The 26,731-nt window shown below is 45.6% G+C and overlaps 1 protein-coding gene across 1 annotated transcript in view; it reads left to right on the top strand.

Annotated features, from left to right (window-relative positions):
* Nucleotides 1-26,731, top strand: part of PTH2R (parathyroid hormone 2 receptor) — a 1,143,807-nt gene that overhangs the window by 388,468 nt on the left and 728,608 nt on the right. The window contains exon 3 of the mRNA XM_078683683.1: nucleotides 8,466-8,576. Coding sequence (XP_078539809.1) covers nucleotides 8,466-8,576 — 111 coding nt within the window. The remainder of the gene's footprint in view (nucleotides 1-8,465; nucleotides 8,577-26,731) is intronic.

Genomic DNA, 26,731 nt, shown 5'->3' with positions numbered 1-26,731 from the left:
GCTGTCCAAACCCAAGCAAATAAGGAAATTAATGAGCAATTTTGTATGATAAATGAGGATTTGCTCCAATGCAATGCTCGTATGGGCCAAACAGAACAGAGGACCTCTTACCTCGAAGACAAGAAATGGAAGATTGAGCTCACATATCGATTCATGGGAATAGAGGAAGGGCAGGAGAAGGACCAAAATGTTGGCAAGTTTATAACTGATCAGATCCAGTGATCTGTAGTTCCTTATTCTTCTGCTGAAGATTGTGACTTTACAATCATGCATGCCCATAGAGTTGCTAGCGAAGTATCTTCCAACGCAAAATATTCTCTAATGATTCTTGTTGATTTTGGATTATTGTATCAAAGAACATACTTACTAAAGCATTGCAGTCCAAAATCTTTAAAACTTCATTTAATTATTTGTTTTGGATATTTTCCGACATGATATTATCTACCACTTGCAGGTGTGAGGAATTTAAGTTAATTATTAAGCTGTTCAAGAAAGTTGGAGCAAAAGGAGGTCTAGTCCAGCAGGCAAGGCTGAAGGTTATCCATCATAGATAATTTCATATTTTCTCTTCAGTCACACAAACTGCTGACATTTTGGAGAGCCTCAACTCTTCTGAGGATTAGTAGTTGGGATTTTCCTTCCCCATATCTTTTCATGGAGGAATTTTCATTTGCCTATACTATTTGTTATGATTGCTACATGACTATGAATTATGACATTTTTATGGACATTTTATATAGACATTTTGGTGATGGAATGAAATGTATTTCATTTGCTTACCTTGGGGTAAACTCCAATAGGGTGAGCTGGAATCTTTTCATCTATTTCTCATACTCTTTTTTGGAGCCAGCAAAGTTTTATTATTGTATCACACATGTATTTTGTAATTTAAAGGGCATTCAATGTATGAATTTCGAGGTTGTGATGTAGTTAAATTGTTTTGCTGAGGTGCGGACTAGCCCCACAGCATCATAAGTTAAGATGTGAGAAGTTTTTGACTAGATGCCCATACCACCTGAAACTTTATGCACAGATGGGGTGTTGTCCTACGGGACCAGGCAGGACACTGTAATCAATAAACAAACAAAGGACCTGGTCTCGAGATTGACGCTTTTAATTCTCCCAAAGTCACGACAGATTTGGGGATTCAATCACACACCTTCAGTCGCGCATCATAGCGTCTTTACAAGTAGAAAATGAAAACGAAAAAAATTTAAGATAGTAAGTATGTGAATGAAACATAAATGCTTCTGAATTAATTAATCGGAGCCCACATTCTGCTTTAACCCCTTCCACGCTCATGACGAGCTGGGCTCGTCATGCAGTAGGCTGCTCACACGCTCATGACGAGCCCAGCTCGTCATAAATAATGGGTTTTTGAAAATCCCAGCGCATGGTTGTAAATCTGCGAGCATCGATGCGGTTAAATAAAGAGCAGCTTGGTATAAGCTCGAGACCAGGTGCTGTGTTCATACCACCTGAGACAGCAGGCCTGGGTGCATCACCAAGACACTCATTCCAGGGGGCCTATGGGGTAGCGCGGTATGGGAGGTCACCCGTGGGAGGGGGAGCGATTTAATCCTCGGGAGCCATGATGTGTGGAGCCCAGGGAGGATTTACAGGGAGAGTGAGGGTTGGTGAGGTAAAGAGGCATACTTGAAAAACAAAGAAAAAGATAGTTGAAAAGTCATGCTAGAATATTTCCAAAAGACAATGACTACATGTCAACCAGTGGAATTTCTCATAATACATTGAAATAGTATCTCATAAGTAGAGAATGCTGCTGTCTGTAGTTTTGTAGGTTCCGACAATCAAAAAGTTAAGATTAACATGGTAACTAAGTGTTAGACCTGGTATCATTGGCCGAGTCTCCCTTCCATTTTTTACTGATTGCCTCCTCTGTTTTTGAACTGTTTTGCTGGTTAGATGCTTTGGGCCCTGTGCCACTGCTATTTAGTGCCACAGTGCAAGTGCTCCCTATGTTAAATTGATGTATTGATTAGTGACTCCATCATTGGGTTATTTGATTTACTTGTCAGACCCTAGTACAGTGCACCATGTGTGCCCTGGGCTTGCAGACCAAATGCCGCTGGTGGGCTTGCAGCACTGGTGGTGCCACCCACAGAATTAGCTTGTAAAGTGTGTCTCAGGCCTGCTATTCTAAAAACTTTTGAACAGTCTAGTACTGCCATGGCGCCTTGGTAAGTACACCCACTAGCCAGTCCCTAAACATTCCCTTTTCTTCATATCTGACACCCCCAAGATAGGCCCAAGGGAAGGGGCATTGTAAGTATAAGGTAGTACATGCCCTGATGTGTGTGGCATGTCCCATTAGTGAATTACAGCCATTTTCGTTTTTCACTATTGCAAGGCTACCTATTCCCCATAGGTCAGAATGGGCAGTTTGATTATAACATCTTATAATCCTAATTGACTCAGTGAACCAGGTAGAAATTTGAGTTTAATATGCCTGAACTCAGAATGATAAAATACATCTTTAAGTGAAGTTGTTTTTAACGTTCTGTGTTTGAAAATACCCATTTTAGAAAGTAGGTATTTTCTTACCTAACTATCCAAGCCTGCCTCTGCTAGGTTGTGTATTCTTTGTCTGGAGTTTGATTGACATGGGCTGGGGGATTCCAGGAGACAGGGTGAGTCAGCACAGGACTGAATAGAGAGATCTGCATATAGATGGGTGGGAGGAGTTGCACCTGGGACATGAATAGGGCTTTGCCTTCCCTCCACAATGCTGGCACCACCTCCTGTGGTGTCTGATGTCCCTGGCCTACACTGTGAAAGGAATGTATTGTCAGCAAAGTGCTGCAGGACTGACCAGAATTGGTTTGAACTAGGCAAAGGCCTCTCTGCTTCAAAGAACAAAGAGAATATGAGTATAAATATGGGGACCCAGACCCCAATACTTTAGATCACTTCTGGGACAACAAGACAAACCTTTGCCAAGGAGAAGAACCAAGGAAGCTGCAAGAGTTTAGACTGCCCCCCTGCCAGTGTGCTATGTTGCTGGGTAGGCCTGCAGCGGTTTCTTTATTGTCAAGGAAAGGAGAAGGAACGTTCAAAGAATTCATCATCTTGCAGAATATTACTCCAAGGGCTTGAACTTGTGCTTGCCTCCTGCTGAAGTCTCAGGAACAAAAGACCTCACCACCAGCTCCCCTCTGAGTTTCCTTGCTGGGAATTCTGTCTGCAGAAACCTGTGTGTCGCTGGGAGCTGGAAGCGCGATGCATCGAGAAGAAGCGTGTCACAGTCGCAGCTGTTGCCGTCTCATCGCCTGAGAAGCGTGTCACCGTCACAGAGATTGCCGCCGAATCACCAGAGAAGCGTGTCTTCGTCAAAACGGTTACCCGACGCATCACTGGAGAAGCGTGCCGCTGCCATAAGGTCGCCGTCACATCACCAGATAAGCGTGTCGCTGGGAGCTGGAAGCGCGATGCATCGAAAAGAAGCGTGTCACAGTCACAGCTGTTGCCGTCGCATCGCCTGAGAAGCGTGTCACCGTTGCAGAGATTGCCGCCGCATCACCAGAGAAGCGTGCCTTCGTCAAAACTGTTACTCGACGCATCACCGGAAATCATGTTGCTGCCATAAGGTCGCCGTCGCATCACTGGAGAAGCGTATCGCAGGGCCTGTCACGGCTCTACAGCTACAGAATTCGCCGCACAGCCGCTGGGCGTGCACGCATCTACACTTTGTCGCATCAAGGGCGCCATCTTATCGCATCGCACCGGATCGTCGCATTGCATCGAGGCACCATCTTGTCGCATCGCAACCGGAACGCATCGCGAGAATCTACGCATCACCTTCTCTCCGGTAATGACGGAGACGCATCCCCTACTCTGCGTAAGCATTCAGTCGCGAAGCATCATCTCCCCGAAGCAAGGAACCGATGCATCTCCCTTCCTGCAAACCTTTTGTTTGCTATGCGTTACGCATCCAGGTACTTTTGTGAGAACTTTGTCGCATTCATCATCAACTTCAATGAAGTAACTTCTACTATCTTTAAGCCTATTTTAAGTACAGTATTGTGATTTTTTGTCATTTGTGGTCTTGTGTTAAGTCTATATAAAGAATACTTATTATTATAAAACCTGCGTGGTGTCCATCTGAAGTGTTTTCAATGTATTACTGTATGTGTTCAGAAATGCTCAACACACTGCCTCTGAGATAAGCCTGTCTGCTTGTGGCAAGCTACCAAGGGGGTGAGCAGGGGTTATCCAGTAGTGTAATCCCCTTTCCCTGACTTAGAAGCAAGGGTTCCTATTTGGTCTAAGATGTATACCATTGCCAACTAGAGAAACCCAGTTCTAACAATAAGCTTATAAAGGGTGCCTACTGCAATGTCAATGGTATTAACCAGTACTGGCTTGGATGGGAGCATTTAATGGTAATGTTATTTTTTTACAGGGAACTCATCTAAAAACCATGCTGCACTAGCTAAGCCTCCCAGGTTTCATTACCCATGAGGTTTTTGCTTTGGCTAACACAGCAGTTAGGGGTTTGGACTTAATGATTTCTAAGTAGCTTCAGTGCAAATTTCTCCAAGTCATAATGGGGTGAGATGGATTTGGGTTGAAGTCTCGATACAATAGAAACGTGTTCATTTTATAAGCTATTACTGTTGCATAGAAGACAGAATCATCGCATTAGAAATAACATCCTATTTTGCCATGGGATCAAGGGGGCCAATTGAATTGGGATAGATTTTTATATTATTGAAAATGTAAAGCTTGACTGCCCCCAAATTACCAAACAACAAATAAAAGAATTAATCAACTTGCTTTTTGATAAGGATAACACATGACCTTGATTTAGGAGATCTGTGGTGGGCTGAGTATCTCCTGGATAAATCTTATACTTGCTTTTCAATGTGTTTATCTTGGTTTTTTATTCTGTTTCTTTTTTTGTTTTTTTTATCGCCCTCTCTGTTCAAAAGCAACCTGTGTTTTTTTCTGAACTTCATTCCCACTATCGAGTTGATTGGAGATGATCTCAGCAAGATCCACTGTAGATGGTGTTTTGATAAATCTTTGTTAAATAAACGAGACATGGGTTACGAATATGCGTAATGCATTGGGTAATTTTATGGAAAGGAACATTGGTACTGCTTTCTCCTTTTCTGTATGGGACACTTTGAATAGTTTTATTTGCGGTGAAGCTACTATCTCTTTTAAATTACATATTATTCAACAAAGTGAAGCGAAAGCTACTCAAATGCAGTCTTCCCTACAGTCTGCAACTTTAGCCTTTAATGTGTCAAATTCACAAGTAGCCTGAGCAAAATTAAGCCGAGTATTTAAAAGAACAGTTCACAACTGTGGAAATAGTGAATCAAAGTACCTGTTTCTAAAAAAGTTACGAGGAAAGAGAACATGTATGTTGCTCCCTTGCCTGATCAATAAGAAAACAAATAGCAGTAATGCAAGCTTAATGTTATTAAAGACAACATTTTTACCCAGCCACATTTCATTGGTAACTTTTTTTGAAACATTGTTCAAAGCTGTACTCTGTAACTGAAGAATCCACATCAGAGATTATTACTAACTTTTTGAGAACCGTAAAGATCAAACAATATGAAAGACTTTAAGAAGCAAGGATTAACTTTAAACAAATATTCGCAGCTATGTGGAAATATTTGCCCTATGGAACTCACATAGCTGTTATAGTTATTAGTGTATGAGATTCTGATTGGCATCCTATGAGTTTTTGACCCAGTAACTATCTGTTAATGGATCCAAATTATGGTGATGTTCATACTTTTAATAACTAGAGTATGTGACCATTTTCTTTTGCTTCTTCCCGTCTTTGTTTATTTTTGGATAGCTTCTTTTTTAATTGTATAGTGAATATATGTTGTATCTGTGATGTTGATGCAGGGAGAAATTGGCTTAATAGATTGTCTTAATGTATGTGTTTCGTTTTATGGACTTAAGTTTCTACTTCCTAAATTATAATAAATAATAAACACATTGATCTCTTTGGAAAAGCCAGAATTTCAAAGTGGAGGGGGATTGGTGCAGGTGTATGGTTAGAAGATTTTGCTTTACGTTAGAGAAAACATAGAAATTACTGGAAAAAACAAAGGTTAAAGTGGACCTTAAAAAACCCCAGGGTTTGACTGAAAAAAAGAACAAAGAGTAAAATAATGTTATAGAGGGTTCTTGTAATAATATAAAAACTAACATTTAATAAAAACATGTAATCCACCAGTTACAGTGAACTTAGCTAATTATAACATGGGTCCCTTCCATGGACTGATTATAACCTCACATATTACATCGCTCATGACATAATTGATTCGGTGATCAAGAACACGTCAGGCCAAAACTCATCTGGGACCTTTTTCATGGTGTGATTGTCACAATTAATCATTGAAATTAAAGGTTGGATGAAAGCAAATCGGTACTGGAAGACTGAATAGCTTGGTTCTGCTACCAATCTACACCCCCATTAAGAGTGCCATGCCATCCACGCTGAGCCACCTTAGGCTATACATAAATAAATATACACTACGTTTTGCAGCCAAAGAATTGCATGAATCCACTGCCTCTCACAATATTACATTGTTTTATAAGCACCTTGATCATGAAAGGTGAATAAAACCTAAAATTCAAATTCCAGTCAGAGCAATTTCTTAGACTCACTTTGAAGAAATCATCTTTTGATAGTAACAGCCCTAAAATATATATAATATATAACAAAATATACAATCAGTAGGTATCCTGTGTAACACCTACCTATATTGCCAGCTTGGAGTTCTGACGGTATGGCCTGACCCACCTAAACCATGGGATCAGGCGATGTTCCTGCTGCTTCTTTACGCCTCCTACATTTTTTTCCCCACGTACTCAATAGAAGCCAGAACATTTTTCATGAAATTGCTGCTAGCCAGTAAGAACACTAGAGCCTGGAAACAAGTTTTTATGTTCCCATGAACTGAAATAAACAGGAGAAAAATCTCATACATCCAGTCGGAATTTATTATTTTTGGAAATTTGGGTGTGCTGATGATCTGAGATCCAGGGTTCACCCACCTTCCGTGGACCAAAAATCCAGATATCACTGTCTTTATTGACAGTTGCTGAGACTTAAAGCTAGATTCATCAAAGACCCGTTTTGCGAGTCTTTAATAGCGCTATTAAGGACTTGCAAAACGGGATTCATGTAGGAATTGCAAAAAATATTGCTATTCCTACATCTTCCTTATTTGCGATTAGCAAATTGCTAATCGCAAATAAGGAATAACTCCCTATTCATTCCTATGGGCCTAGAGGCCCATAGGAATGAATGGGGAGTTATTCCTTATTTGCGATTAGCAATTTGCTAATCGCAAATAAGATTGCGATTTCAAGGGTGCCAGGGGTGTCCAAAGGACACCCTGTAGCACCCCTGAAATGTAAACTACATTAGTGTTGCGCACACACATGTCTAAAGGACATGTGTGTGTGTAACATGCAACTTAGAAAAATGCATTTAAATGCATTTTTCTAAGTTTTGCTATTTACCACGAGGTTTGACCTTGCGGTAAATAGGGGCCCAAAATTGCGATTTCGCAATTTTAAAATGGTTAATGAATTGCATTTAAGGAATCTCAAATAGAGATTCCTTAAATGCAATTCCTCGCAAATGTGCGAATTCTTTATTAGCGAATTTTGCATTTGGGGTGATGAATCCCAAAATGCAAAAACTGCACTCGCAAAGGGCCAGATTCTCAGAATCTGGCCCTTTGCGAGCGCAATTAAGCTTGATGAATCTGGCTGTTTGTTCTTTATGAATGGGTTGTGCAACATATTTGTTTCACAGGTCCTTGACCATTCACTATGCTAAATTATTCATGTCTCTAGTGCAGCCTCTGACTGTAGCGGCTGCATCCAGTCCTTGATAGAGTTTCCCATCTGTTCTGCTGTGATTTATTGTAGGGTTTATTAATTGATATTATCAATTATGATGCCTTCACATACCTCGCAAAATGTAGTAAAAGTGGACTCTGTTGATTGTTTTCTGAGTAAGTGATCATGTTTTCTGCTTTGCTGTGATTAAGCCTTCAGGCAAGAAGCAGATTTAGATGACGAAGCATTTGGATTTTTTTGTAAAAAATTGGCAGCAAAATACATTGTTGGTTAAGCTGACAGCACTTTATTTTCTGGCAAATTAAATGTGTGATCCACTTCATTAAACGATGTGTGCTCTCATGATACACTTTATAATTCTATTATTCTTTCAAATCTTACTTGCACTAATTACAAGTTATTTAACTTGCTTTCAGTAGCCATGCACCCTTAAGGTAAACTAAATTGGCATCTGTTGTTTGGGCAGACACAATTGATAACAGTAGATTAATGTTTCTTCTTGTATAAATGTCCATGCTTGCTCAAATATAAATCTGGCATGTTTTAATAGCGTAACATTTTTTCACTAATTATTATTATTTTTTTTTACCCCTAAACAGAAGGAAACTGCTTCCCTGAATGGGATGGATTAGTCTGCTGGCCTAGAGGGACGCCAGGAAAAATGTTGGCAGTTACTTGTCCGTTCTACATTTATGACTTCAATCACAGAGGTAATGCATCTTTTATGAGGTGTTTCTCTTAACAAGCAAACAAAAACACATACATAATGAGACATAATAAAAATATGAGGGTTGATCTAACTATGATTTCTACATATTATTACAGTATACACTGCCCAGCAATGCCTTAGAGGTTGCAAATGATGAACACACTGTAAAAAACAAGAATCATGTATAACTATCAGGTTTCTTGCGATGTTGGTCGGAGTTGCCTCTGACCAACACCGTCTCGGTCTCTGGACTGCCGAACTCTTTTCAGCGGGTCCGGCTGCCTGATTATGATCCAACCGAAAACTGTTTGGTCGGATACTCACATTTCTCTATGGGAGCCTGTGTTATGACCGTTATCCGGCCATAATACAGGCTCCCATAAAGAAATGGACTGTGTATAAATATCTGCACCATGATGCCTGCCACACCGTTCAGGAATTTATGGGGGGAACCATAGATATACCCTTTGCCACCAACTGTTGGCCGTGGAGCCAAAAGGGCCCTACTAGAGGCCCCCCCAGAGCCACTTTCCTATAGCCTTTCTGTGTCAAAAAGGCTGGCACAGAATAGCTATAAGAAACCAACCTTGTAATCCTGATGGCAAAAAACAGCGTCCATAGGCCATTGCGGTGCGGTTCTGACCAGCCAAAAGACTTTGAGAGCTGGTCTAAACCACGTCGGAATGACCAGCTGGTTCACGTCTGACTGCCGACATCGTACTTAGGTGGTCAGATGCAAACAGACTGTGTCAGTCAGAAAGCAATAGTAATTTGCTCCAATATGTATTGGATTACATTTACATGGCACTGTTTTTCAAGTCCATTAGACAAATATCTTCAAAACAATCAACTTTTTGTGTTTGAAATTTGCATTAATGCACTGTCCAGTACATTGACTGTCATCCGATTTGAATTACTTATGAATACTGCCATTACATGAAACTTTGTAATAACTGACATTATCCAGATCAAAGGTATCACTGAGTGTATATCAGTAAGGTAAACAGTTCATAACTGGTAGGAGTATTTGTATAATATTGCATAGCCTGCATTAGATAGAGTAGTGAGCTTTTATTTATTTATTTATTTTATGTTATGAGTTTTATATAGCGCTAGCCAGACCCAAAGGTATCGGAGCGCTTTACACAGCATGAATCACTCGTAGGATACATTAAGCCAATTAGTATATGCAATGTCCCAAGACGCATCCCATAATATTGACGTTGAGTGCAAAATGTTACCCGTAAAATAAGTTATCGCAGTAGAATGCACAGGAAGCATATGATTGTTATCGTAGTGGAATGTACAGGGAACAAATGACGCCTCGCTTAGGTGGTCGTAGAGAATTCAGTGACTCATGGAGGGGTTCAACCGGTGAGGGGGGCGGGAGGTAGTCATGTGGGGGGTGAGGTAGAGGTCATTGATGACAAAGTGTCCATGTGCTACTGTGGTTTGTCTTCGGCGACTGGTTTGTAGCTATCCGTTTGGGAGAGATCAGGTGAGGAGGTCCTTGAACTGCCTTTTGAATTTTGTGTAGGAGGGGTTAATCCTGATATGGGCTGGAATGGAGTTCCATATTTGCGGCGTACTTCCTGTGGAGGATCGAGTTTTTTGTCTGCGAGATTTCGGTGGGATAAGGTGCAGAGTGTTTGAGCTCCTTAGGGTTCTTGACTGACCAGCCTTATGAAGTTTAGCAGCCAGGTAGGTGGGTTTTCCTGTGTGCAACACTTTGTGCATGAGGCAGGCGGTTCTGAAGTTGGCACCCATTTCAACAGGAAGCGATTTTAGCGCTCTGAGTGCAAGCAAGATGTGATCATATTTCTTTACTCCGGTGACCATTCTGGCTGCTGCATTCAGAGTGGAGCAAGATGGGGTTTTGCTGCTCCTGTGAGGGTTGCAGTCCCGTAGTCCAGTCCGGACAGTACGAGGGATTGTGTAGCTTGTTTGGGGTCACTTGTATGGATGAAGGGTTTTGTTTTGTTGTGTAGTTTAAGGTTGAGGAAGGTGCTCTTTGCAGTGTTTTTGATGTGTTTGTTCATATCCAGTTCGGGGTCCAGAGTAATTCCCAACGATTTTGCAGAATCAGCTAGGATGAGGTTGTGGTTGAGAGCCTTGATGGCTTTTATCCATTCTGTGATTTAGAGGTTCTCCTCTTTGTTGGAGATGAGGAGGATTTCCATATTGCCCTGATTTAGTTTTAAGTGGTTGCGAGAGAGCCAGTGCTGGATTTCTCGTAGAGTGTCGTTCAGTCTCTGGATGTCTTAAATGGAGGAGGTTTCCAGATAAATTTGTGTATCGTCTGCATAGAGGTGGAAGGGAATGTAGCTTTTTTTTTAGTATGGAGGTAAGGGGCTCCATATAGATGTTGAAAAGTTGTGAGGAGAGTACTGATCCTTGGGGGACACCCCTACCAACGGGGAGTGGTTCAGATGAGAAGTTCTTGATTTTTATACTCTGGGTGCGTTTCTGTAGGAAAGAGGTGAACCTTTGTAGGACCACCTCTTCTGCTCCTGCCCTTTCTTGAAGTGCTTTGATGAGTAGTTTGTGGTTAACCGTGTCAAAGGCTGCCGATAGATCCAAAAGTATGAGTAGGCAGCCCTGGCCTTTATCCAGAGATTTGTGCATGTCGTTAATTACATTTAGGATCGCTGACTCTGTACTGTAACCTTTTCTGAACCCCGATTAATGAGGATCAAGAAGGTTGGTGCTGTCTAGGTGTTGAGTGAGCTGGAGGAGAGCAATTCTTTACAGAATTTTTGCTAGGAGAGTGAGGTTAGAGACGGGTCTGAAGTTGTTCAAATAGTTTGTGTCAGAGCCAGGTTTTTTCAGTAGAGGAGTGACTTGGCCGATTTTGAGACAGTCAGGCATGACTCCAGTACTCAAGGAGCTGTTTATAATCTTAGTCCAGTGCGGGGCTAGGCATAATTTGAGCTTTTTAGCCACTTGGGTCGGTAAGGGATCCAGGACGTGTGCTGAGGGTTTGGTTTTGGAGATCGATTTAATGACCTCTGCTTCAGAGATGGGGATGAAAGATTTCCATAAGTTAGGAGGGTGCTTGGGGTGAAATCTGCTGACTCAGTGGACGATTTACTGTTGTTTGGACTGCTTTGTATGTCCAAGAAGAGTTCTATCTTGGAGATTGTGTCATTGAAGAAATTGGCAAAGTTGTCACACAGGTCTTTGGAGGCCATAACTTGTGTCATGGGAGGTTTGGAGGTTTGTTGCCTGATGAGGCTGAAAAGTTCCTCAGGTCTGTTCTTTGCTTTGTCAAGGGCGTTGTAAAAGAAGTAGGTTTTTTCATTTTTTATGTGTTTATTGGATCTCCCTCTTAATGCTTTGAGTCTAGCTCGTAGGATTGTGGACAGGTTGTTTTGCAACAGTCTTTCTGCCGCTCTTAGTTCTCTTCTTTCTGAATTTAAGTCTGTATTGAACCATGATCTGGCTCTTTTATGTTTCAGGGGGACTATTTGGCCCATAATGGAGGTCATACTGGTGTTGTACAGAGAAGTTAGTTCTGTTACTGGGAGTTCACCCGTGTGGGTTGGGAGGAGGGAGCTTACCCTCTCCTCAAGATCTACAATTGGAATTTTACTCAGATTTCCCACCCAGCGTGGAGGGTCCCGAGTGCAGGGTTTGTCTTGAATCCTTTGGTTTAGGTGGAACAGAATGATATGGTGATCCGACCAGTCCACAGGCAAGGTGAGGTAGATGGAGACAGTATCTACACGACCGATAATGGCGTTGACGGTGGAGCCTTTCATTTGGGTTTCTCTGTGCAGTGTTGTGTGAGATTGAGGTTGCTTAGAAGATCATTTAGGGATTTGATTAGCACAATGTTTTCATCTTTCCAATTTAAGTTGAGGTCACCTAGAATTATGTTGTTTGAGTCCTGGAGGGATGAGTGAGTTAATAGGTCAGAGAGGTGTTCTCCGAAAGAGGCTGTGTTTCTTGGCGGATGGTAGAGGAGATGACAATGTAGTGATTTGTTTGACAATGCCAATCATTTTGTATATTTATAATGGTTCCCCAACAAAAATGAGTAGGTACTGGATAGATGGTAGCCATTCGAATTTGCATCACACACAGAGAATAGTTGCATTGCTGAAATGCATGCTTCTTCGCACATATACAGGTGAAGTATAAAAGTATAGATTTCCCTTATAGTGAGACAACCTTGCAGACATCATCAAAATGTGGAACAATTAATTCCCTCTTGTGTACAGAAAGGAAAGTAGTTCACGCAACTCCATTATTTGGAGCCTTTGATGCAAACATCTCCATTGTGCATCTGGATAAATCAATCCATCAATCAAGAATTTGTAGAGCGCACTACTTACCCGTGAGGGTCGCAAGGTGCTGGGGGAAAAAAAAGGGGGGCGCTACTGGTCTAACAGCCAGGTCTTAAGTAGTCTCCTGAAGGTCAGCAGGTCTTGGGTCTGTCATAGGCTCAGTGGGAGGGTGTTCCAGGTCTTGGCGGCGAGGCGGGAGAAGGATCTGCAGCCGGTGGTTGTTCTTCGGATGCGAGGGACGGTGGCGAGGGCGAGGTCGGCAGAACGGAGCTGCCGGTTGGGGATGTAGAAGAAGAGTTGTCTGTTGAGGTTTGCTGGGCCGGACTTGTGGAGTGCCTTGTGTGCGTGGATGAGGAGCTTGAAGGGAATCCTCTTGTTGATGGGGAGCCAGTGCAAGTCTCTCAGGTGAGGGGTGATGTGGCTGTGGCGTGGTACGTCGAGGATCAGGAGTGCAGAGGCGTTTTAAATGCGTTGCAGTCGTTTGATGAGCTTGGCCGGGGCTCCCGCGTAGAGGGCGTTTCCATAGTTGAGTCTGCTACTGACGAGGGCCTGGGTGACTGTTCTTCTTGCATCCGTCGGGATCCACCTGTAGATCTTGTGGAGCATGCGTAGGGTGTTGAAGCAGGAGGAGGAGACTGCGTTCACTAGCTTGGTCATGGATAGTATGAATCGAGAATGACTCCAAGGTTGCATGCGTGGTCGGTGGGTGTCGGGCTGCTCCCAGTACCGTAGGCCACCAGGAGTCGTCCCAGGCTGAAGGGTTGGAGCCAAGGATGAGGACCACCGTGTTGTCTGTGTTCAGCTTCAGTCGGCTGATCTTCATCCAGTCGGCTACGGCCTTCATTCCTTCGTGGAGGTTGGATTTGGCAGTGAGGGGGTCCTTAGTGAGGGAGAGGATCAGTTGAGTGTCGTCGGCATAGGAGATTATGTTGAGATTGTGCTGTCGGGCGACTTGTGCGAGCGGGGCCATGTAGATGTTGAACAGTGTCGGGCTGAGGGATGATCCTTGGGGTACACCGCAGATGATCTTGGAGGCTTCGGTTCGGAATGGGGAGAGGTAGACGCTCTGGGTTCTGCCGGAGAGGAAGGAGGTGGTCCATTACAGGGCCTTGTCTCGGATCCCTGCATCGTGGAGGGGTGTGCGTAGTGTGTGCTGGCAGACGATGTCGAAGGTGGCGGAGAGGTCCAGGAGGATGAGGGCCGCGATCTCACCGTTGTCCAGCAGGGTCCTGATGTCATCGGTGGCAGCGATGAGGACAGTCTCGGTGCTGTGGTTGCTGTGGAACCCTGACTGGGATGGGTCTAGGATGCTGTTTTCTTCGAGGTATCGGTCTGTTGTCGATCTTCTCGATGACCTTGGCTGGGAACGGAAGCAGGGAGATGAGCCGGAAGTTCTTGAGGTCTCTCGAGTTTGCCTTGGGTTTTTTGAGTAGGGCGTTGATCTCAGCGTGTTTCCAGTTCTCTGCGAAGGTCGCAGTTATGAAGGAGAGATTGATGACGTTGCGCAGGTGGGGTGCGATGGAGCTGCTGAATTTGTTGAAGATGTGGTGCGGGAGTGGGTCTGATAGGGAGCCGGAGTGGATTGTGCTCATGGTCTTAATGGTGTCATCTATGTTCACGTTAGCCCAGGCTGGCAGAGGGTCGTGGTTGATGGTGTGTGGGTTGTCTGGAGTGTCGATGTCTGTTGGGGCTGTCTGGGTGTTGAAGCTGTCGTGGATGTCCATGATCTTGCGGTGGAGGAAGGTGGCGAGGGAGTCGCACAGGGCTTGCGACAGCGGGATGTCGTTGGTGTTGGAGCTGGGGTTGGAGAGTTCCTTTACGATGTTGAAGAGCTCCTTGCTGTTGTGTGCATTGTTGTCGAGGCAGTCTTTGAAGCAGGTCCTCTTGGCAGACCTGATGAGGTGATGGTGTTTGCAGATGGTGTCTTTGTGGGCTGCGAGGCTGTCCGGTGTCTTTTCATCGTGCCGTTTCTTCTTTAGTTTCCGGCAGGTTCGCGTGGAGTCTAGGAGTTCTGGGGTGAACCAGCTAGCTCTCATGCTGGAGTCTCTGTGGGTGGGTTTCTTCAGCGGGGTGAGGGTGTTGGCGCAGTCATTGATCCAGCGTCTGAGGTTGCAGGCGGCGTCTTCGATGTTGGAGGTTTCGGTGGGTGGGCTGAGAGTGAGGTTTGCGTGTAGTTGGTCTTCCATGATTTTGATCCAGCAGCGGCGGGGGATCTGTTGGGTGTGGTGGTGTGTGGTGGGTTTCAGGAAGGTGCAGTGGATGCAGCGGTGGTCGGTCCAGAGGAGTTTGGTGGTGTGGCTGAAGGAGACGTGGTAGCTTGAGGAAAAGACTGGGTCGAGCGTGGCGGCCAGCGGAATGGGAAGGCGTTGTGATGAGCTGCCACAGTCCGGGGTTGGTGAGGTTGTCGATCAGGGTGGTGGAGTTGCTGTCGTTGTTGTTGTCAAGGTGAAAGTTCAGGTCACCGAGGAGGATGTAGTCGGTGGAGCTCAGGCCGTGCATGCTGATGAAGTCGGCAATGGATTTTCTGAATTGGGGTCGGGGTCTGGGGGGGTCTGTAGATGAGGGTACCTCTGAGGGTGGTGTTGGGGTCTGTGTGGATCTGAAAAGTAAATGTGCTCGGTGGTGCTGATAGTGTCATCGGTGTTGGTCGAGACCATGATGCTGTTCTTGTGGACGCTGGCCATTCCTCCTCCGATTCCGTTGGTGCGGTCTCTGCGGGTGATCTTATAGTCATCTGGGATGGCTATGGCGATGTCCAGGTCTCTGTCAGAAAGGCGACATCCGAGGATGATGTGTTAGCTCACCAAGCTACCACCCAGCCTGCCTGAAACCACATCCTCAGAGCACTGCAACAAGGTGGCAGCCTTTTTCCATCAAAAGGATCACAAAATCTACGCCTCCTTCCCCCCCTTGGCCGCCCCTGTCAAAGCCTCGACTAACACAGCCTTGGCACACCCTTCCCCACAGACTCCCTCTACACTAGATCACTTCCCCCCCCTAGAACTGGTATCTCTGGAAACTGTAGCCCGGAAAGTCAAATCTGGCTCCCCCAATGACCCAGCTCCACCTGACAATATAATGTCGGCATCTCAGGTCACCCTGCCCATCATAATGGACCTCCTGAATGCCTCCATCTCCTCCGGCATGGTCCCGCCTGGATGGAAACGGGCCATGGTTAAAGTGCTGCTGAATAAACCCAGTTTGGACCCACTAGACTTCAGCAACTATCGGCCAATCTCCCTACTTCCCTGGCTGAGCAAGGTTTTGGAGAAATACATCAACAGCCATCTGGTCACCTTCCTAGAAACCAACCAACTACTAGATCCCACCCAGACAGGCTTCCGACCCAAGCACGGAACCGAGACCGCCCTCCTCATGGTCACCGAGGAATCCAGAAAAATCTTGGACCAAGGAGGATCAGTGGCAGTGATCCTCCTTGACCTTAGCGCGGCCTTTGACACGGTCAGCCATGACATCTTGCTGAACCGTCTGTCAAATGTTGGTGTCAAGCACAAGGCTTGGCTATGGTTCGAGTCCTTCCTGAAAGACAGATCCTTTCAGGTATTCGACGGTGAATCAGTGTCCACCAGCAGACCTTTAAGGTGCGGGGTCCCTCAAGGCTCCTCTTTAAGCCCGGCGCTATTCAACATTTATATTAGGCCACTGGCTGAGGTTGTTCGTCCGTATGGAGTTAAGATCATCTCCTACGGGGACGACACCCAGCTGGTGGTCTCACTGGCGCAGGAGGCCAACATTCCCATAAGCGGAGGACTCTGTAAGTGCCTTGAGGAGGTAAAGAGCTGGATGTCTGCCTCATCACTCAAGCTAAACGAGGACAAGACGGAGCTGATGCTTCTAGGTTCCGCGAACCCAAGCTCCTTCAATTCCCTATGGCCACCCTGTTTGGGTACCCCTCCAACACCCAAGGACAACATTAGGAATCTTGGGGTGTGGCTCGACAAAACCCTGTCATTTGACACACAAGCTACCAAACTTTCGGCCACCTGCTTTGGCCTGCTTAAAATGCTCAAAAAAATTCTTCATCTTCTACCCATGGAGGCTAAACAGGTGGCCATCCAGGGTCTGATCCAGTCCCGCCTGGACTTCAATAACGTCCTGTATCTCGCCGCACCAGACTACACACTGCGGAGACTTCAAACTGTGCAGAACTGTGCAGCCCAGACACTGCTCCAGCTCCCACGCAGACAATCCATCAAAGCTGGCCTGACCAGTCTACACTGGCTGCCAGTCCGCCAAAGAATCCACTTCAAAGCCCTGTGTATCGCCCACCAGGCCTTCTGGGACACAGGCCCCATTATCACCCACGACCTAATCTCTCACTACCATCCTAGCAGAAACCTACGGTCAACCCAGACCTTCATTGCCACCGCACCCAGAATAAAAAGAGCCAGATCAGGCGGTAGGACCTTCGCCCATAACGCCTCCAAGTTGTGGAACGCCCTTCCCCTTCATCTGAGAGCTAACTCCAATCTTACCTCATTCCGGAAACAGCTCAAGACTCTTCTTTTCAACTCCCCACAGTAATTTCCTGGTACTATCCCCGCCTCTGCCTAACCATCTGTTGGTCCCTTAGCGCTTGGACGCCCCCGGGCATCAATCGCGCTCTATAAATCCACTTACAATTACAATTACAATTACAGCTGGTCTCAGAGCTCAACGGTGTGCTTGCGTGCGGAGCAGGTGTTCAGTAGGATGCATCGGAGGTGGTTGAGGTTTTTCGTGGCGGGTGGTTTGGCGGCTCTGAGGCTTGTGTAGCTGCAGTTCAGGCAGGTGAAGGGACCATATGTGCCTTTCGGTGCAGCCTTGATGCAGGTGTCGGTCCGTCCGGGGTTGAGGGTGTGCAGTGTGCTGGCATTGTAGTGGCAGCGGTCGTTTTGGCGGGGGCAGGGGCCAGGGGTTCTAGCTCTGGGCGCGGTCCAGGCGCGGACGGGCGCAGACGGGCTTGCCTTAGGCACGCCAGCGGCCCGGATGCGCAGCAGCCGCCACATCTGGGTAGGTGGGAGGAAAGGAGCAGTTGGGAGGCAGGAGGAGGGGGCAGCGAATGGGCAGTCAGGGGGGTGGGGCAGAATGACGGGGGCAGCGAAGGGGAAAAAGGCACAGAATCACGGGGCAGAAGGAGAAAAAAGGCACAGAACCACTGGGGCAGAAGGAGAAAATGGCACAGAATCACGGGGCAGATGGAGAAAAAAGGCACAGAATCACAGGGGCAGCGAAGGGGACAGAAGGAGAAAAAAGGCACAGAATCACAGGGCAGCGAAGGGGACAGAAGGAGAAAAAAAGGCACAGAGTCACGGGGGTAGCGTAGGGGATGGAGGGAGAAAATAAAAGGCACAGAGTCACGGGGGCAGCAAAGGGGACAGAGGGAAAAAAAAAGGCACAGAATGACGGAGGCAACGAAGGGGAGACAGACAACAGCAGTCATGGAGACCAAGAGAGTGCAATAAAATGGAATGACAATGACAAACAAACCTATGGCCTACCACTGGCCACCTGGGATGGGGCACAGGTGGTAGCCTGCGGGTGGTGGAGGGCCTCGAACTTCCTCAGCAGCAGCAGCTGGGGCAGGGACACACAGGCGGTGCTCTGCAGAGGGGAGCGACCTACCTGGTGGGGTCAAAGGTCAATGGACAATGAGAAAGGGAGTTGCACTCGGCATGAATGAATCCCCATGTCCAATTCTATTACAGTATTATTTAAACACCGTCAGCAGTCTATTTGAGGTCGATTGTGTCTATGTTTGTTGAGAAGCATGGACGGTGGTCTGACTTATCTCATTTAAAGAGCATGCTAAAATTTCACACTAATAACCCCTAAACTGGTGACTCCGAACTGTGATTGCTTTACCTTGCTAGTGCATATTGTTAAGTGGAAATTGCTGTTGTCTGAAGATGGCCAATTATAACATATTAATGTGTTTTGGGTAAGGTTTGCCCATGATGCTTTTTAATGTGTTTTGGCAAGTTTCATCAATTTCGTATAGCTGGTTGTGTTGGATCAGGAAAGGTTTCTGTGATGACCAGTTTAGTAATGGTTTGGCGCTTGTGTAAAAGGAAAGTCAAGTGGATTTGTTCACAATAAATAGTAGCGTTGTATGTGCACAGTAGCATTTGACAAGGGACTTTGATTCTTCTCTTTGAGCTTGGTAGTTGGTTGACAATTTCTCTTCCTGCCCAAATTGCAACCGACCTTGTTTTGGTATTTAGAAGTGATGTAATGATGTGTATGTGACTATGTGGTATGATGGTGTGCCCCGGATCACTTTGAGTATGGACATTCAAAGGTGGCCAAGATGACCAGCAGGTGGGTGGGTACTTTCTGGGTGTCAGGTTCCACCTCAATGGACAGGGACACATGCAAAAACACAAAGGTGCTGGTGAAGCGTTGTTCGGTGTGAGTGTGCTACCATTTTCCCGTCTGGATGAGACCGCACAGGAACATTTTCTTCCTAGTCTATAGGGCACATGTTGATGGTTGTTGCCTGGTTTGCTCTTCAGATGCACTGATGCAGGAGATATCCCACAGTGCAAAACGGGGTTTGGATTCTATGGTTACCATGGTGACATGGCAATCAGCGTCCGTGGTGCTCTGACTCCTAGACCGCAGTTCTCCTACAGGCATGCTCTAACAAAGACCATACATCACATTTAGGGCCTCACTCAGCAGATCCTGCAGCTACCACTGAGACCTGTGCATGACAGTCCGATCCCCCCTGACACTTTAGGTTGATTCAATTCCATCTCTACAAACCTGGCAGCAAGTGCTCCCTGCTTTAAGGTCCATTCAAAGCGGTTATGACTGCTAGAGCTCTGCAGTGTAAGAGTTGTTTACTTTATTTTACGTTGTAGAATAGATCATCAAAAGTGAGGAAATCACAGCAAGTACAAAATACATGTGCATAAAGCCTGTTAATGTCTAAATGGCTGGAGTCAGGTGAACTCTAACCAGGTGGGAAATACCTTTCCCCAAATTTCTGGGTTCCTCACTGCCTTGAAAACCAGCAGTCTGCCACTCAAAGAAAGTACATTCTGAAGACCATCCACGTCCGAACCTGGGGCCGGGGCAGTTCTAGACCCACCATCACTCTGGACCGCTTCTGTGTATGCATCTCAGGACATTCAGCTGCACAGTCCACTTTTTGGTTCATTGGTTAAACTGCCATCTAAGCTGTAGATCCAGCCACCGTTTTGAGAACCCATCTACTCTGAGAGCTCCCAGGACAAAGGCTGCCAATACCTCTACGTATGAGTCCATTGTGGCAGTAAAAGAGCAGTACATGAGCAAGTCCTGAGCTTACTGGTTCATCATTAGCTCAGTACTGACTGGCGTTAGACTGCAGTCGTGGTAGCAGATATCATGGACACAATATGGGACACAATATGATTTGGTTGGAAGCTGCTCACTTCAGGCACAGAACGAATGGGAGCAAACATTGTCCTGGGCAGAGCCACTGTCGATACTGAAAAGTGACTACCTTCTTTCTCTCTCACAAATAGGAATTGGTAGCTCTGGTGTGGAAATGCACACATCCTTTACAAATGAATACGTCATACACCTAAATAAATCCATTCTTTGCTGAGTGAAGATGGGTATTAGCCAGGCCCACAATGCCCATTGGGCTCAAAGGGCTTCAGTCCTCCCCCCCCCCTCCTGTGTGTCAGCAGTGCTGAGACAGCTTACCGGGCACACACACATCCCCCACCGAGTACTTCACAGGTCTTTAACATAACATTTGCATGTTAATGAAGCTTTGTCATTTTTTCACCCCTTCTTAGAGCCCCTGCATCGCCACACTTCCAACTGCTGGAAGAATTAGCCTCCAACCCCCGTCGCCTCCTCCCGTCCCCTCCCTCCTCCCGCCCCGCCTGAAATTGTTTTTGAGGCCCTCCCGAAATTTGGCTCTAGTTGCGCCTCCTGCAGTAGCTGCTACAAGGAAATAGTGAAAATAGCTCTTAGTGTGCCTTCTTGTCTCTTCCCTAAATACCCCACTTTAAGGGTCTGGAGGTCACCCTGTGGTCTGCAAGTGTGTAAGTGTGTGTGCCCATGCAATCAATGGTTCTGTCCAGCACTATTTCTATCATGTCTCGCATTGGCTTTGCCACTGACATTTCCACGGACTGTGGGATGTCACTGAAGGCACGGCTTTAGTAATGGCACGTTATGGATGGTATTACTCATTATCTTAAACTATTTACTCATGGTAAAGTATATATTCAAATGGTGAAGAATAGATCCACGTTTCCACGTTGTTGATAGCGATGGGCAATGTGGTACTCTCGTTCTGAAACGAAAGTTGCTGCGTTTGGTCTGACTTCTTCCTTTTGAGTGGTACCTCAAGAATGAACTCAAGAAGTTTTTCTATTGGCAATTTTGTGACACTGAACCAGAATAGTTGCCAGTTGATGCACTGTGCTCTTGTGAACAGGCCACTTCAGGGAGTCAGCATTTTAAAGATGCAGAAATGGATTGTAACTTGGAAGCAGTGATAGAACATAAAAAATAGAGCATTATTTTTGTAGCACAAGAATTTAACAGCAGAGATTGTGTTATGTGTTATCATGCAGGGCCACTTTCAAATATCTGGAGGTGCCACTGCCACATTCTCTTCTGTGGGTATTTGTCTCCAGGGAGGAGTGGGAGCTGCGAGCTGCTTAAACTGGCTTCTCTTACCTCCTTGGCAGCTGCATCTATTAAGGGAGCTCTGCTCTGGCTCCCGCTGCAGTCAATTCCACCGCTGCAGTCAGTTCCACTGCTGCAGTCTTGATGGCTGAAGTACGGTGCTCCACCTTCCTGCAGCCGCCGGCCAGAGTGCAGTGTGGCCAGGGGCCGCTAGGTGGCACTGCAGCCACAGCGCATAAATTTATCCCGTGCCTCCCGCAGCGCGGGACGCACGGGGGCGTGCCCGGGCAAAGCCCGGACAAATGGCGGGCCTGTCTGCGCCCATCCGTGGCCGATCAAGGTTTGGCTAGGCTCCCCGCTCCCCCACGGTTTGTCCCCAAGAAGCAAATGGACGTGGTTCCTGGGCAGTCTTTGCTAAGGTTAGTGTCTCAACAACTCCTTATACATTTTATCACTTCAATAGGCTCTCTTGTTATCCTCAGCTGAACTTGGACTCTATCAGGGTCCAATTGGAACACGGCCTAGACAAGAGTAGGTGGCCTATTGGTAATCTAATTACAAGTGGTGATCTCAAAACATTCATACCAATAAGAGTAAGTTCAATACAAGAAGGCAAAATGGGCAAGCAAAACTGTGCCGACAAGAAACAAACGGCACCTCCAAAACCAAAACCTAAAGTCCAACCCACTTCTATTGATAGGATGTTAGAGAGAGCAATTGTTGTGGTGGCAACAGAAATAGAACTGACTGAAAGACGCTTATCACTCACCCCAAACCTGGATCTTCCCTTGATAGATTTGGATACGTCACAAGCTTCGGGTCCCTTGACTAGTGACACCACCAGGACCCAGATAAACAGTAATGAAGTACTCCATGTTGAACCCCTTACAGAGGCAGTACCTATGTGTCAAGTGAGGAAAGGAAAACCTAAAGCACCAGTTAGAATAGGGGTGAAAAAGAAGAAGGCAGCGGATGAAATCATGGACGCTATTGATAACAGGGAAGGATGTTCAGCCAATAGTATCAACATGGGTTATAAATCTAGTGGTGGACTTACAATTTCAAGTAAAGGCTATCGTAAAGGATGAACCTAAAATGCTGGTTGATAGAGTGGCTAAGCTGTCTATGCTACTAGAGGTCAGGGCAGGGGTAACAAATGGAAGAGAAGAGACTGGTGGTGGTGGTCAAGAAGAACAAGATGCACCTAGTACCAGTAAGGTTGCCCCTGTCGTAGATCAGAGTAGCCTCCACCCCACTACCACTATAGATCAAGCAATACTGTGTTCAGCAAGTTCTAGTAGGGCAATTAACATCTGCTCATCCATATTATAGCAGGCAATGCCAGGAAAGTTGACAACGGGAGGAGGTAGGTCTAATAAAAGTACTGAAAATAATAAAGACAACCACCCCCGCCATGTATTAACCTACCACCAGCCTCAACTCGTTATGTTGTTGTTTTATCGGGAATTCCTGAGCTTGGAAGAGGGCAAAATGGATCACACCAGGATTAAAAAAATAAATGTATGTTCTGGTTATCCAACGACAAGCAATTTCTTTATGAGGATGCAGGAGAAATTCTAACAACTCATCGAGTTGGCTGGGTGGGTTGGAGACCTAAGGTAATGCAGGGTGACTGCGTAGTGATAAACTTTAGAAATCCATTAGTCGCCCGAGCAATCCTAAGCACGGATGACTGGAGACAGGAGGGGACCATAAAAGCCCTTCCGCTAGGCTATTTCTACCCTCTAGGGAAACCCCAACAGAGTAGAAGGCTAAATGGATGGGACGGGTGGTTTTTGAACCAAAATTATCAAAATGACAATTTAGATTATTTACTGCCCAGGCAGCCACTCTTCAGCTTTCCCACAACAAATAGATTTGATGTTCTAGAAGGAGTGTACTGACTTGAATTAAGTGGTATGGGTTGAATGAGTATAATTACCTGGGAGAGTGTAAGGTGAAAATCGCCCAAGCAGGCAAGACCCCAAACCAATATATGACATCGGTGGTGGATGAGACCATTGGGAAGTCGAGAGGGGTACCAAGGGGTATCATGGAAGAATCCAAAAAGGTTACAAACAGCAGCCAATTTCATACATACAACAGTAAGTGGTCCCTGAAGCTAGACTTGTGTAGTGGCGTGTTCTCGCCCCCCCGCCCCCAGTACTTACTGTTATAGGCAGTCGGCCAGATCCACGGTTGCGAGTTCAATCTGGAACGTAGCTGGCCTTTCCCTCTAAGATGGATAGCCCTGAGTAGGAGAGTTTTATTGAGCAACATGAAATCTGTATGCTATAAGAAACGTGGGCAAGGGGGAATATACCTAAATTAGGCTACTCCACGTACAGTATAGCTGCAACAACGGGGGAAAGGGGAGGCCATCGGGGGGGCTTTGCACTTGGGTAGGGACACATTTGGGCTGCATGGCTAGATAGTTCGTTACATCTTCAAATGGCATTCTGTGTGTCCTTCTTAACTTTTCTCCAAGGACCACAGTTACTTTAATAAATGTCTATTCGAGACCAGTTAGCCGTAGTCAAGAGTCAAAAACACTTGATGAGCTAATGACATTCCTTGCTACTATAACAGGTCACTACGAGCTGATTGTAGGAGGGGATTTCAATTGCCAGTATGATCCCTTAGATGGGATGAGTAAGGATAACTTCTGCGACGAGGACTTGCACTGGGCTGTACCAGAAACCAACTGTCCATTAGTAAGAGTCTGGATTCCTCTGGTAATTCAGATGAACTCTCTTGTGTTAAAGCACTCACTGAGAGCATGTAATGGAAAAACTAAGTCTGATCCCCCTGATAAATATACTTTTAATAGAATTGGCCAAGGCTTCTTAATTGACTATATTTTGATTGATATAACATCATGGCATAGGGTAGTAGACTTTAAGATCGAGCCGTGTCATGACAGCGACCACAATGCCCTAGTTCTAGAGTTGTTCACTCAAAGCCCTGGTCACAACACAGATTTGGCTTCACCAGCTGATGGCAGATTGACTCTCACCAATTGTAGAAAGAGAGTCCTTTGGGCGGAGCTTAGTCAATCTCAAGAAAAGTTAGGCGCCCTGTACCAAACTGTTATTCGAATTCTTAATGATTCTATTCAATCTGTTTCAGCTGATGGTACCCAAATGTAACTAACCAAGGTCACTTTAAACCATATTAGGTTAATGTCCACTCTGGTTGATTACTTTTTCCAATGAAAAAGGTTAGAAACAACGGGATACCTCGCCATCCTTGTTACAACAAGAGATGTAGAAAGGCCAAAAGAGCTCTGATTTCTGCCATAAAGTCCAGCGATAGATCTTTGATTTAAAACGAATAGAGCGGCCTATCTTATTAGTATTGAGGAGACAAAAAAAGGGTGGAAAAGTGACAAGTGGGAAACCCTTAGAAGTTCTCTGGGCACCCCTGACATGAAGACATTCTGGAATGTGGTAAACATGGGTAGCTCTGAAGGAAAACTGGCGATGGAGCCAAATTTAGGAGAAAATGTATGGAAGGAGCATTTTGAGTCCTTGTACTCAAGGACAAAATCAGATGCTGACTTAGTGGACAACTCCTGTTATTTCCCACAGGCTGACACCTCCAATGCTTCTACGATTACCCCTAGAGTAGAGGACAATATTTCAATGATAGCACTTGCAGAGGTTGCCGATATAGAGGGCAATGCATGTCATTCCTCACAGGCTGATTTCTCAAATGCTTCTATGATTACCCCTAGAGTAGAGGGCAATATCCCAATGATAACACTCACAGAGGTTTCCAGTGCTTTAAGTCAAATAGCACCTGGCAAGGCACCAGGGTTAGACAAGATCCCTGGGGACCTGTTTCATAGTGAACCGACCATTTGGACTCCATATTTTTGGGTTTTATTTAATGCTGTCATGCAAGGCATGGCGATTCCCGCTAGTTGGGTAGGGGCTGAAATAAAAACAGTCTACAAAAAGGGATCTCTGATGTCACCCACAAACCATAGGCCCATAAGCCTTATCGACATTAGTCAAAAAATCTTTGCACGCATGTTGTTATACCGCTTACAGAGTTGGGTGGAAGAGCATAAAGCTCTTAGTCTGTTTCAAGCAGGGTTTGGCGAAAGAATGTTCACACTGGACCAGATCTTCAGGCTACAATTATTACATTGGAAGACTGTGTGTATAGAGGGTGGCAGCCTCCATCTAATTTATGTAGACCTGAAATCTGAATTTGATCTGGTCAAGTTGTGGGCAGTCCTGCCCTAGATGGGGGTCCAGTTATATTCGTGCCAAATCATGACGTGGTTACACAGAGGAAATTACGTGCAAATAAGATTTGCAAAAAACACAGGGAACTTACCCTACCTATCTCTTTAGATAGAGGCCTACACCAGGGTTGCGTACTTGCCCCGACCCTTTTTAGTCATTTTATAAATGGGTTAGTTGACTGTTAAATACAGAGAAGGCCTTAGATGCACCTAAGTTGGCAGCACGTCCGGTCCCAGCCATGACTTTTGCCGATGATACTCTTCTATTATCAAAATCTCCAATGGGTATACAGAGGATCCTAAACAAATTTGAGGGTTTCTGTAAGGAAAGGGGGCTTGAGATAAACCTGCAAAACCCAAAATTTATGGTGTTTAACTCACTCAAAAGTACCCGACCAAACCCATGTTTAGATGGTAGACCCCTAGAGAGCATATCTGTCTTTGATTATCTCGGCATTACAATCACAGACAAAATGGACTGGAGGGCACAAATTAACAAAACCAGCCTGAAGTTAGTGCAAACAACAGGGGGCCTGACCAAGGTGTTCCTAAATTCAATCCATATCCCGGTGGCCCCCCATTGGAAATATACAAGCTCCAAGCAAGAGGTGCTGCTCTATATGGAGTTGAACTGTGGGGCCACAGGGCATTGATAGCCTAACACGAGTGGAAAACTCCTTTGTCAGACAAATGTTTGGTCTCCCCCATAGTATACCACTCGTACCGCTACGATTAGATCTTGGGATTAGGCCAATCGAGGACAAAGTCTCCCTGAGACCCCTTTTTTCTGGAGATGCTTATGGGCTACTCCTGAACTGGTTGAGTATAGGGGAGAACTGAGGGAGGTAATGAGCATACCCGGGGCGGGGAAACTACCATGGCTCTCTTATGTTAGGAACACCTTTACACGCATGGGATAGGGTAATCTGTGGGAAAATCCAGAAGTGACATGTCCCACTGTCTCAAGGAATGGGT

This window comes from Lissotriton helveticus, chromosome 3_1, assembly GCF_964261635.1.
Source record: "Lissotriton helveticus chromosome 3_1, aLisHel1.1, whole genome shotgun sequence".
Taxonomy (NCBI): domain Eukaryota; kingdom Metazoa; phylum Chordata; class Amphibia; order Caudata; family Salamandridae; genus Lissotriton; species Lissotriton helveticus.
Note: the sequence above shows the minus strand (reverse complement) of the source record. Positions and strands in the feature narration are given on the sequence as shown.